Source organism: Centruroides sculpturatus, unplaced genomic scaffold (assembly GCF_000671375.1).
Source record: "Centruroides sculpturatus isolate CEXI.00-Female unplaced genomic scaffold, Cexi_2.0 scaffold3176, whole genome shotgun sequence".
Lineage (NCBI taxonomy): Eukaryota > Metazoa > Arthropoda > Arachnida > Scorpiones > Buthidae > Centruroides > Centruroides sculpturatus.
This window is the reverse complement of record NW_019387270.1, coordinates 307-12,618: the sequence shown is the minus strand read 5'-3', so window position 1 is coordinate 12,618 and position 12,312 is coordinate 307. Positions and strand designations below refer to the sequence as shown.

At 31.6% G+C, this 12,312-nt stretch overlaps 2 protein-coding genes across 2 annotated transcripts; both read right to left on the bottom strand.

Annotated features, from left to right (window-relative positions):
- Window positions 1-52: 52 nt before the first annotated feature.
- On the bottom strand, window positions 53-3,540 carry LOC111616328 (glycine N-methyltransferase-like). The gene is made up of 3 exons (XM_023357753.1): window positions 3,284-3,540; window positions 1,328-1,544; window positions 53-414 (listed from the first exon to the last, which is right to left on the bottom strand). The coding sequence occupies exons 1-3, from the start codon at window positions 3,330-3,332 to the stop codon at window positions 264-266; spliced, it is 417 nt and encodes a 138-aa protein (XP_023213521.1). The 5' UTR covers window positions 3,333-3,540; the 3' UTR covers window positions 53-263.
- Window positions 3,541-4,611: 1,071 nt separating this feature from the next.
- LOC111616327 lies at window positions 4,612-7,598 on the bottom strand. The gene is made up of 4 exons (XM_023357752.1): window positions 7,455-7,598; window positions 7,246-7,369; window positions 7,023-7,169; window positions 4,612-5,233 (listed from the first exon to the last, which is right to left on the bottom strand). Exons 1-4 carry the CDS (start codon window positions 7,502-7,504, stop codon window positions 4,799-4,801), a joined length of 756 nt encoding a protein of 251 aa, XP_023213520.1. The 5' UTR covers window positions 7,505-7,598; the 3' UTR covers window positions 4,612-4,798.
- Between the last annotated feature and the right edge of the window lie 4,714 nt (window positions 7,599-12,312).

The following is a 12,312-nucleotide window of genomic DNA, read 5'->3' as shown; positions in this document are numbered from 1 at the left end:
TAAATGTTAATTTTTATAGAAGTACGAGATCTGTGTTCATTAAGAGAGATGCAGCTAACAATTTCAAGAGAATCAAGAGGCTAACGTATATAAATATATGTAAGAAACATTTTATTTTTTGTCACCATGCAACTAGGACACTTAATACAATGTTTTTTATTCTGTTTATATTTTTGTTATAATTTTTTAAAATAAGAGTTTTTATATTATTTTATCGTAAATGGAAAAATTCTAAAAATTATTTTATAAACAAATGGAAAGAATTAATTTAATAAAGTAAGATTACCCCAATCATCAAAAGCAGGTTCCTTTCTTCTGTTCCATCTTTTCTTCAATGCATATTTTAACATCTTATCGCTAGCATCTACACTTGTCATCTTAAATCCGGCTTCTAATAACATTATAGAATCGATTCTGTAAAATTTTTTGAATTAATTTATGACGTGTCATATACAAAATTAAAAGTGCATCCTCAATTAACATTATTTCAATTGTAAAAATAAATAAATAAATTTTCTTCCACAGATTTTTACATCAACTTTTAGAGGGGAAACACATTTTCCTTTTATCAGTTGTCATTAAATCTAAACCTAAATAACCTGGTAAATCAAAAGTCAAGGGCAGATTTCTGTCAAAACATTTCAACATCTTATCCATTAAGTTGTTTATATTGATTTTAATCTAACAATTTTTCACTAATGTAAATTTATTAAGTTAATTAATTTTAAAATATATTTTTTTAATTTTCAGATAATATATTTCATTAGAAAAAGGGTTTTTAAAATTGTTTCTTAATTATTTTTTTAACTAAATTAAAAATTGTGTACAAGTTTGGAAAACAATTACGAGATGTATCTTGCCCATTTTATACACTCATGGTCTAGGAGACAATTGATATGATCCTATCCAGTGCCGTNAATCAAAAGTCAAGGGCAGATTTCTGTCAAAACATTTCAACATCTTATCCATTAAGTTGTTTATATTGATTTTAATCTAACAATTTTTCACTAATGTAAATTTATTAAGTTAATTAATTTTAAAATATATTTTTTTAATTTTCAGATAATATATTTCATTAGAAAAAGGGTTTTTAAAATTGTTTCTTAATTATTTTTTTAACTAAATTAAAAATTTACCAACATATGTTACTTAGAATATGCAATATATTAATATAAAATGTATGTAGTTTTATGTATTTTTAAACTATAATCTAATCACAACTGTAAAAATTATTATTTAAGCAATTATAAATATATAAAATTAAGAAAAATTTCTTAAATAGATTATATTTAAATTTATTTTTATAAATCAATGTTTAGTAACTTACCCAGTGCCACATGCCACATCTAATATATGCTTACATCCATGTTCTCTTAACATTGATGTAAGAAATTCTCTGTAATGTTTAGTACGAGTTTCTTTCTCTCCGATATAAACTTCCCATACACGTGCGGCTTTTCCGTCCGCATATTGATCAGGAACACCTTCTATAGCAACACCTAAGGATCTAGTACGATACACGCTGTCCACCATCTTCGATATTCCTATGGTTATGAGGAAAATTGGCTCAGTTTTTGCATTTTTAAAGTAACCATGTGCATATGATGGAGGCGTAAACAGTTGTTTCTCCTCCCTGTTTAAATGTGTGGTTAGAGATGAGAAGATAAATTTTTTGTTTATATTCCTCCTCGTGTTATTTCTATGTGGCTTATCTAATGTTTGTACAAGAATTTATACAAAATTTTGATTACATTATTTAGATATTCGGATGTTCTATGTTATCTCCTCAAAATTATTAAAGGAATAACCATTTTTATACAAAAATTAATTTTATCTTTAAGTCATGTATGATTTACTCTATATTCCCTGATAAGTTTTATTTTAATTTTGAGCATAAAATTATTAAATAATTTATATTTTTGTAATTAATTACATTTAAAACTTCAAAGTTTTCCCATAAACAGTTTGCACCATTGTTTCCTATTAGCTAATATTTGGTATATTGATTATACTGTTATGATATTTCATTTAAAAAAAAATCTTTTTATATTATTAATTATTATAAAATGGAAAAAAGCTCAATTTTCAAGGTAGAGATTGTATATGGAAATAACCAGTAAAATCTTTATTAAAAATCTTGGGAGGTCATTTTTTAACTAATGCTATACTTTCCCTCTGTTATATATAACAACCTGGAAAGTAAAAAGTATATGATAGATATCTATAAGATAATTTTGTGAAAAATAAGTTATATAATTCTGTTTTTGCTTCAGGTTTTAATCCAATATTTTAAGTATTTTAAATGTAAATAGAAATTAAGCATGTTTCTGATTAGAAGAAATGCTGTAATGTCTTACACTGAGATAATAAGATATCAAGACACATTTCGTAATCTCTGGAGTAGATTAAAAGTCAAATTAATCGCCAACCTTCATCATTAGGTTAATCATTATCCAGTTAGAACCGGTTTTTCAATGGTATAAGTGTCCTTAAGGCATTTAAATTCATATCAAAACAAACTTTTTTGTATTAAATGCTTGTGTAGGGAAGACCCCGTTTTACGACCTCTTGTTTACATGTTTCTTTATTTACATTAGTGTGTTTATTATATCCTAAATTGTGAAAATTATTGCATTATATTTTTCAGCCACATAATGCAATATTTTCACTCCTTTTGTAGCAATTTTATCTTCAAATCGTTTCAAATCTTCTCGTATAAAATCAGATTGTATGCACTTATATGATCTAGACATAAACAACTCTCTTAGAAAACAGAAAAATAAAATTACATTGTCAATCTGGTGCCATTATTCAACCTTAATTAAGCTGATATTGGTGACGAAGAACATTCAAACTAATAAAATATGTATTACTAGTTTGCATAACATTAGAATATGTTATTTTATTACTAGAGTACTGTCTGTTATGGCATATGTTGGTACTCAGCATGGTTAAAGCCTGCAACTCCATAAGAAAAATTGTTTCAGGCCACAAAGTTTCCTTGCGGTCCTCATCCAGAAAAGCTTGTTCATAACTATATCTAGATAAAAGGTTCTTAACCTGAGATCCATTTAGATCCACCCCTGAGAGTTTTTTTTTTAAAAGAAACCTTTGAACTTGGATCAGGAAACCTCATGAATCACTAGGTTCATGATCCCAGGTTAAGAACCTCAGATCTAGACAAAATTTAAGTTGCTTAACAGTGAAATAATATTTAAAAATTCCAGCAACGAGTTGCGTAACTTTTCCGTAAAATCTTCATTAAGTCATTGATCAGGAATACCTTCTATAGCAACACCTAAGGATCTAGTACAATACACGCTGTCCACCATCTTCGATATTCCTATGGTTATGAGGAAAATTGGCTCAGTTTTTGCATTTTTAAAGTAACCATGTGAATCTGATGTAGACGTAAACAGTTGTTTCTCCTCCCTGTTTAAATGTGTGGTTAGAGATGAGAAGATAAATTTTCGACCCCACTCGAGTTATGACACACGGCCCTCTCTATCTCATCACCCCTTCGACCTTTAACGACCAAAATTTAACAGTATCAATTCCCTTAATACAAAAACCTCCACGCAAAACTTCAGAAATTTTCGACAAAAGACACACGAATTATTAAGCTTCAAAGTGGATGAACAAAATCGTGCCCTGAAGACGATTATTTAATTAATTAACCAAAATATTTAATGACGTAACTAAATATCTCAAGGATAATCTATTGATAAATTATTATTCGATAGGTGAAGATTGACCAGCTTCAAGTATTTCTTAAATAAACAAGATGATTATTAAATTATTTGAATCATTACGCTCTCTGTAAAATATTTAGAAAGATTAATTTGCTCGATAACGGATATTTGTGTATATTTGGATCCGTAATCTTATATAAAATCATGAAAAACACTTCAGTTTTATAAATTATTGAGTATCGTTGACGTCAATAAAGTTTAGTGTTATGATTAATCGTAACAGAAAAGATGTTACGCAATTCACGGCATTGCTGATCATTGCTACTCTCCATTATTAAGTACTTCATTAATATTTAATCTTGTATTTTTGAATGTGTTCCTATTTGTCTGCTACACATAATAATGGCAGCTATCTAAAGGGCCTTTAGACAGGGCTTTTCATTATTGATTCTTTCGACCCAGGGTTGCTCTCTTCTGGGATGTGGTCTCACATCTGAAATGCGTTGCAATTAAAGATATTTTTAGAAATTTCTTTACAAAATGAAGATCTTGGAGATTATGGAGTTGGAGGAAGACTAAGGAGATGAAGAAGTATGTACTGTGTAGTGTTCTTCTTCCGAAGTTGATGAAGAAAGCCTCTCCCCGTTCATTGGGTGGGAACTAGGGATCCTTCCTTTTGAGGAAAGGACTTTCACTTCACTGGACTGGGCTCAGAAGATTCTCGTGTTCTCTGTTGGATTTTGAACGGAAAGTTGTATTTAATTACGTCGTCAGTCTAGTGCATTAGGGACCGGAAACCAAATCCCGATGGGTCGAAAACTCCTGAAATTTTTTCAGAGGTGATCCGTCCCAGATATATCGAGCCCCATTATGAGTCTGCTCGAATCCACGATGGGTTTGAGAAAAGTCCTAGAGAGGAAAGAGTAAAATTCCCTTATGAGCATTACTGATTCCCATACTTTAATTCACTTTATAAACGGTAACATTTTACAAATTTTAAATATTTATTATACAACTTTTAATTCAAAACTAAATAAATTTTACGCATTTAAAATTTTTAAAGGAAAATTGGGAAATTCTTTAATTTTTCCCATTTCTTTTTCGCATTAGATTTTGTTACGATTTGGCTTTATGAATTTTTTAAATTTGTAATTTTTATTGGAATTGATTTGATAAACCGGGGTTTTCGGTTTTTGTTTGTTTCTGCATTTTCTACTGGAATCGCATATTCCATTATCATTTCCCTCCATTAAAGATCCAATTAAGCGATCCAAGATGTCTTCTTCGCTGCTTGATACTTCTCCATCACTTACTATCCTCTCCTTATCAGATTCATAATCGTCTGATTCTTCATTAATAATATTTTCTTCGTCGACATCTGTTCTTTCTTCAGTGTACTCTGAATTGTCGTGAAATTTCTTCGTTTTGTCCATTTTATCAGACCCTTTGTTAAAATTGCTTTTGGAAACGACCTTCCTTCTGTCCACATTCTTCTTCACCTCTTTATTATTCTTGGCAACTTTCAGCACGTTCTTCACAGGCTGCAGAAAAATATGCAAAACTTACTTCGATGCATCTAATGTATACCAATCTAAATAATAATTTACGGGGCAAAAAACAAAGTTAACCCGTATATGTGTTTTAAAATATATCTCAGTTAACTGTCTTTGGGCCACCATTTATAAAATTTATCTTAAAAAGTAGGAAATGCAAATTATAAATTTATACTTTGATTTCTTTTTCTAGGTTTTATTTATTTATTTTATAATAATAATTATTGTTTAAAAATAACTTTTATGTTATTAATATAATAAATAAAATTGAGCGTGGCTCCATCTATTAAGAGATTTTGTTATAAAAAAACTTTTTATATTTTTATAAGTTTTTTTTTTGTATATCCTGTCTACTTGGACCTTGTTTATTAATAGGACTTATTATACTGATATAGTTTCCGATTAGCAAATAGAGAAGAACAGTCAAAAGTCAAGATAGATTATATTTATTTTCACATGAACATTCAAATGTAAGACATTTGAATGCTCAGTTGAATGGTACATGAATTCGTTATCTATATAAAATGGGGTCAAAGTGACAATGTCCGTATTCTTTGAACCCGCCTAATAGAATTTAGGGGTCAAATAAAAACAGCATTGCGTGCACCTAACAGAAAATAAACGCAAAAAACAAAGCAATATCACAATCAACTACCAGTGTTCAGAGGTTTTATCCACATCCCCACTGGTGGTCATTGCCATCGATTGCTTTGTTATCGTCTCTTCGTGTCGGTAAGGGCAAGGATCAGCTCTGTGTGCAGGCCAGTACAAGGACTGCCTTTCCCATGACCGGCAGGCTACGAGAGTAGTGTCTCTCGTGACCGGCGGGTGCAAAGATTCTCCTTTCGTGGCGGCCGTCACGTACAAGAATCGCCTTTTCTGTGTCTAACAAGTGCAAGGATTACTTCTTTCTCTTCGACTCCGCATCAATTCTATCGCGATACGACAAAATCGCTCGATGTCCTTTAATTATAATCGAATGGCAAACAGCGTAATTCCGAGGGAAGGGATGAGTTTTATTAAAAATTGTAAATGCTAATAAAGAATAACATCTTCATCCAATACGACCCCTCTCGAGATATGATACACGACTCCTATCTATCTCCCTACTCCTTTGACCTTTCACTAACAAAATTTAATAACGTCAATGCCCCTTATACGCAAGCTACCATGCCAAATTTTGTTTCTTAATTTTTACTCCATCCTGATATATTAAACGAAATAAATAATTAAACACACACACCCGTATCCACGATATTTTTTTTGTTGTTTTTTGAGTTCGGAAGTCTTAAAACGTGGGAATTTGCAAAAAACTCGGAGGATCAAATTTGACACAATTCCAATACTTTCCCTTGTTATGTATACACAATAGCCGAGAAAGTAAAGGAGGTAAAAATAAAAGTGAATTTCAAAGAAGACTTCATAAACCCATTTCGTGATGGCCAAGCAGTTAGAGTGGCATTCGCGATGGGCGGTTACGATGAATTTTTCATGGGGTAGTCCGTCCAGATATGTTTAGGTTACGTTCTTCACCACCCCGTTGTCCCATTATGGGCTTTTTGATAAAGACCTTAGTGTCCACAGGGCGGAAAGAGTCTTAAAAAGTGTTAGTAATCATGTGTTTGCCACAACTGGCATCACGTGGTTACTATGCATAAAATGTTTGTACTTCAAAAAAATCCAGTGGCATTTTAAGATTTGTTTGAAATCCGCGTGTTTAAGGTCAAAATTTACTAATATATGTAACTTTTTGGATCATCCTGTGTTAAAAACTCACATCAGTAGCATCGGCATAACGTTTCTTCAATTCCGTTAATCTTTGTAACTTCTTCCTATAAACTATACGTTCTTCATCTTCTTTAGCTAACAATTGCCTCCAGTTATGAGGAAATTTTAATATATTCTGACGATAATTTAAATGACGCTAAAACCAAAAGATTCAAATGAATTTTAATTAAGTAAATAATAATATATTTCTCAAGAAGACAAAGGTCACTCACACGAAAATCCTTTTCCCATTTTAGTACATCGTATTCTCCATTTTTTGATAAGATTCTATGTAAGAGCACGATATTTTCATAACCTATTTTCATCATTTCTTGTCTTCTTGAACGGAAATTTAAACTTAAAAAGAAAATTTCGGACATTTTAAAATCATTTTTCTTGTAGGAAATTTAATAAGTAATTGAATCAGAACCTGCCATATTACCTGTTATGTTCGTAACGGTTTATAGAAAATTCCGTGTAAGGTTGGTTCATGATTGTAGCAATCTTATCCAACAAAATTTTATTCTCTTGTTGAATTTCCGAAAGTCTCTCTTGTTCTTTCTATATATAAACGTCGCTAATTAAATTTCACATAAAATTCTAATTATAAAAGGCGAGCCAAACGTTTAAGTATCCCATAAACTCGATATAACGCTCTCACCAATGGCCGAGTGTATAGGACCACTGAACACTCGTGGGTTCGGGCTGGCCAACAACGGGCTGGACTCAATAAAGGCTAGTTTTTCATAAAAATCGCTCACATGTCACATTGCAATATAAAAATAATCCAATCCAATCTTGATGTAACGCGAGCAATGGGATCCAAGATAATCATTACAAGTATGACCTCGTTCTACGCCATCGAATTTATGTATTTTGTTATAATAAATAAGAAAGACGTGATAATGCTTTACTTACTCTGAAATCAAAGACTTTCATCAAATATGAAAGACATGAACATGCGTTATATGCGATTTCGCGTTTTATCGAGCAGCATTATATCGTGACTATCACTTGAATTATGATTATTGAGAAAGATTTTACACCTAAATTAGTTTTAGTCCTATTCTAGTATTGATAGAATGAATTTCAATAGTGTTTTCTAGAACTGAAGAGTCGACAAGACCTAATTTGGCACGAGGTAGGCAAGACACTTACTTGCCCAGGGCCCGTAATAGATTCTAAATGTGCTATTGTTTTATTAGTATTGCGAATTACTATATTATTAGCGCGCCATATCAGATGGCACTAGTGAAAATTCGGCATCTTTCCGTAGGTAATTTTTCTGTGAGGGCCCTGAGTTTGACTAGGTGGATTGGATGTATTATAACCTATTTTTACAGTTATAGTTTTTCTTTCTTTGAAGTACATGTTTTGAATGTTTCTATTTAACATATAAGTAGGTAATTTTAATATTGTATTTTATCTTTATATCTGTGTCCTGTGAAAAATATTTACATTAGAAACAAACCTCATCAGAATATTGAATTTATAGGAGGCAAAAAAAGAATTTCAAGTACAAGGCAAAACCATTACAAGGACCTTGCATAAAACATCGTTTATGAAAGAAAAGGGCAATGGAGAAATTGTTAATAGAGAATGGCTTATTTGCAGCAGAAAGAAACAAGTCTGTATATTGCTACGTATGCAAATTGTTTCTAAAAAAATACACAATTTTCACAAAAGCTGGGTTTTGACAATTGGAAAAACATACAGGATAGATTAAAAGATCATGAAAATTCGATTGACCATAGAATTTGTATAGGTACATTTATTGCTAGATCAAATTTGAAGGTCGAATTGATGTAGAAATTAACAACCAATGGAATACGGAAAAACTGTATTGGAGAGAAGTATTAAAAAGGATCCTTTGATTCTGATGAAACCGTCTTGTAGTTTACCTTGCTTTTTTACAGATACAATACGGTGACATTATTCAACACTTGGCAGATTATTTACCACTTTATTCAGTTGGGACGCTATTTATAAGTCGCGTTTCGGGCATTAGCCCCTCTTCAGCCAACTCAAGCACATATCACGAGCGTACAGATGTCGTACAGGATGGACAGTTTCATATTCTATATATCAAGTGGACAATAAACAGATTGACAATACTCGAAGCTGAGTGCTTGACGAAATTACTAATATAGAAACGGCAGTTAACATCCGAAAAAGAAAGAAACATGTGTACAGTTCAACATCAAGAAAAGATACAAGGTGAGATAGATAAACTTCTAGTAGATTTACATTACCTAAAGGTACACCTTAAAGAGAACAGACAGTGAACAAACATAATAAATTGGTAAAAAAATTCAAGTATCCTTTTATGGAAGAGATATTAGAGTGGAAAAAATCTCTAGTGTTGAACAAAACACAAATTGAGATTCCTAATGGTGTCTTAGAGACAATACAAAAAGGATTGGACTTTAACCGACCTAATGATTGGGAAGTCATAGATATAGTGCCAGGTTTATATCGTATGTGTAATGAGTTAACAGAGGTAGATTCTAAAATTCTAAAAATTAACTTAAGTAACATAATTAAAAAATATACTACGAAAGAAAAAGGAAAAAGGATTGGACTTTAACAAACCTAATGATTGGGAAGTCATAGATATAGTACCAGGTTTAAATCATATGTGTAATGAGTTAACAGAGGTAGATTCTAAAATTCTAAAAATTAACTTAAGTGATATAATTAAAAAATATACTATGAAAGAAAAAGGAAAAATGAAGATAAAGGATAAAAATTATTATAAATATAAAAACGATATAGAAAAACTGTATACATTTCTAAATGATAATAAGATAAATATTATAAGAGCAGATAAATCTAAACAAGTTATTGTTGTGACTCAAGATTGGATAAAGTTAAAAAAACTAGAAATAGTAAAAGGGAATAAATTTAGAGAACTACCGATTAACCCCAAAGATATTATATACGAAGAATTAAAAAATAGAATTANAATACTTTGTTTAACTATATACTGTGCATCATGGCCCTACATCCTACAGTGGGGCCCCCAGACCAGGATCATTGGCGAGCCCCCTTCTCCCTCCCCACTCAAACCCAACACCTTAGTGGTGTGAGGCAAGGGACCTAACCACTTGGCCCCCATGGCAACTTTGGATATGATAAGACAGCTAAATGACAAAAAATATTATTTTCATTCACAAATTAAGCATGCATTTACAAAAACATAGATTAGATTTATTAGAGACAATAGAGGAATTGCACTGACAAATTTTACAATTTTTTTTTGATTCTGATGAAACCGTGTTGTTGATTTTATCTTGCTTCTTTACAGACACACTAAAGTGACATTATTCAACACTTGTAGGTTTGAATGTAGGTTTTCCATACATAAAAAATATGTATGAGCAAATAGATACAGAAATGAAGAAAAATAATATGAAACTTGCTCCAAAATATGAAAATCTATTCTCCAGATTGAAGGCTAAACAAAGTATGAGAAAACAAAAAATAAATACAGAAGAAATGAAAAATATTGTATATAAAATACCATGTACATGTAAAAACAACAGTTTTTATATAGGTGAAACAAAACGCAAACTAAAAATAAGAGTTAAAGAACATATGTCCGATTTGAAGTATCACCGATTAAACTCAGTATTCCATGATCATTGTGTACTAAACGATTGCAACATAGATAAATCTAACATACAGATTCTACATAAAGAGAAGAAAACATATAACAGAAAATTTAAAGAGAGTGTTGAGATTATTAAAAATAAAAATAACAATTGTATAAATAAAAACTTAAGCATTAAAATTAGTGAGAACTGGATAAAAATATTATAATTAAGTTGGTGACTATTGGATATAATTATGACGATAATCGCCAAAGTTTAAAGTTCATGTATAAATAAATGATTGTAAAAAACTTGGAAATAATATAAGTTAATATTAATATAATAATTCCTGTTTGTACACAACTTTCCATTGTATACTGAAATAGTTTCAAAAATCAGCTCGCTTATATATGTAAATTAGCAGGACAAATAGTGTCCTGGGATGACTGTGCGTGAAGCTCGTCATAAAAAAGTTACAACAGTTATTGTGTGAATTTTGGTATGATATACGAATATAAATTACAGGTAAAACAAATATTGTTAAAAAACGTTTATAAATTTCAATTTATTTATTTGAATTATTTGTATAAACTTAAAGAACGTCATATTCGAAAGTCCTGTCATCAAGCAGTCAGCTTCGAGTATTGTCAATCTGTTTATTGTCCACTTGATATATAGAATATTAAACTGTCCATCCTGTACGACATCTGTACGCTCGTGATATGTGCTTTTGAGTTGGCTGAAGAGGGGCTAATTCCCGAAACGCGATTTGTAAATAGCGTCCCAACTGAAAAAAAGTGGTGAATAATCTGCCAAGTGTTGAATAATGTCACCGTAGGGTGTCTGTAAAAAAGCATAAAAAGGATCCTCTCAACAATACTCTTTTGTCTAAAAATGGCTTTGCATTTTATGGCTTAACAACTAAATTCTTTGACACGGATAATGGAAACTATTTAAGTGCATTACAGTACCTTAGTGAGTTTGATCTTTTCTTAGCAAGCCTTCTGAAAAAATATAAAAATCCCGATTCCGGGCACGTCAACTATTTGTCTCCAATAATCTGTGACAAATTTGTTAAAATTATGGCGGAGAAATTAAGGAGCACTATTTTAGATGAACTAAAAGAAGCAAAATATATATTTTTTCTTTTTTTAAACTCTTTCTGCCCTGTGGGCACTGAGAGGGCCTCTTTTTTGCAAGCCCATTATGGGTTCGGCCAGGCCCACATTGAGGCTGCCGGGTGGTGAGGGGCGGGACCCGCCATATCCAAACGAACCATCCCCGACAAACTCCTGGGGATTTTTTAACCCGTTCGGCTTCGAACCCGGGTCCCCCAGGGGGGTAGGCTGCCACCTCGACCACTCGGCCATCCGGACGCAAGCAAAATATTATTATTTAATATTAGATTCAACGCCTGATGTAAGTCACGTTGATCAGATGTCAATAATAGTTAGATATGTTTAGGCAAATGGTAGCCCCGTTGAGCGATTTCTAAATTTTATTCGTGTTTTTTCGCATAAGGTTGACTATTTAGAGGAATCGGTTGTAAGTTATTTGGATAGTTTAAAAGTCGATATAAAAATTGCAGAGAGGCCAAAGCTATGGCAACGCATTGAATTTAGCCGGCAAATACAATGGTCTTCAAGCAAAAATAAAAAGTTACGGTGAAAGCGCTCATTATGTTCATGCGGCAGTCATTCTTTAAAT

What these genes read in the sequence shown, in the direction of transcription:
- LOC111616328 (XM_023357753.1), bottom strand. Translation starts at nt 3,332, where the DNA reads ATGGTGGACAGCGTGTATTGTACTAGATCCTTAGGTGTTGCTATAGAA. An exon ending in CTTAGGTGTTGCTATAGAAG is followed by an intron (nt 1,545 to 3,283) that starts GTATTCCTGATC and finishes TCATAACCATAG; the next exon opens with GAATATCGAAGATGGTGGAC. An exon ending in GATGTGGCATGTGGCACTGG is followed by an intron (nt 415 to 1,327) that starts GTAAGTTACTAA and finishes AAAATTTTACAG; the next exon opens with AATCGATTCTATAATGTTAT.
- LOC111616327 (XM_023357752.1), bottom strand. Translation starts at nt 7,504, where the DNA reads ATGAACCAACCTTACACGGAATTTTCTATAAACCGTTACGAACATAAC. An exon ending in AACCGTTACGAACATAACAG is followed by an intron (nt 7,370 to 7,454) that starts GTAATATGGCAG and finishes TTTCTTTTTAAG; the next exon opens with TTTAAATTTCCGTTCAAGAA. An exon ending in GTTATGCCGATGCTACTGAT is followed by an intron (nt 5,234 to 7,022) that starts GTGAGTTTTTAA and finishes ATTTTTCTGCAG; the next exon opens with CCTGTGAAGAACGTGCTGAA.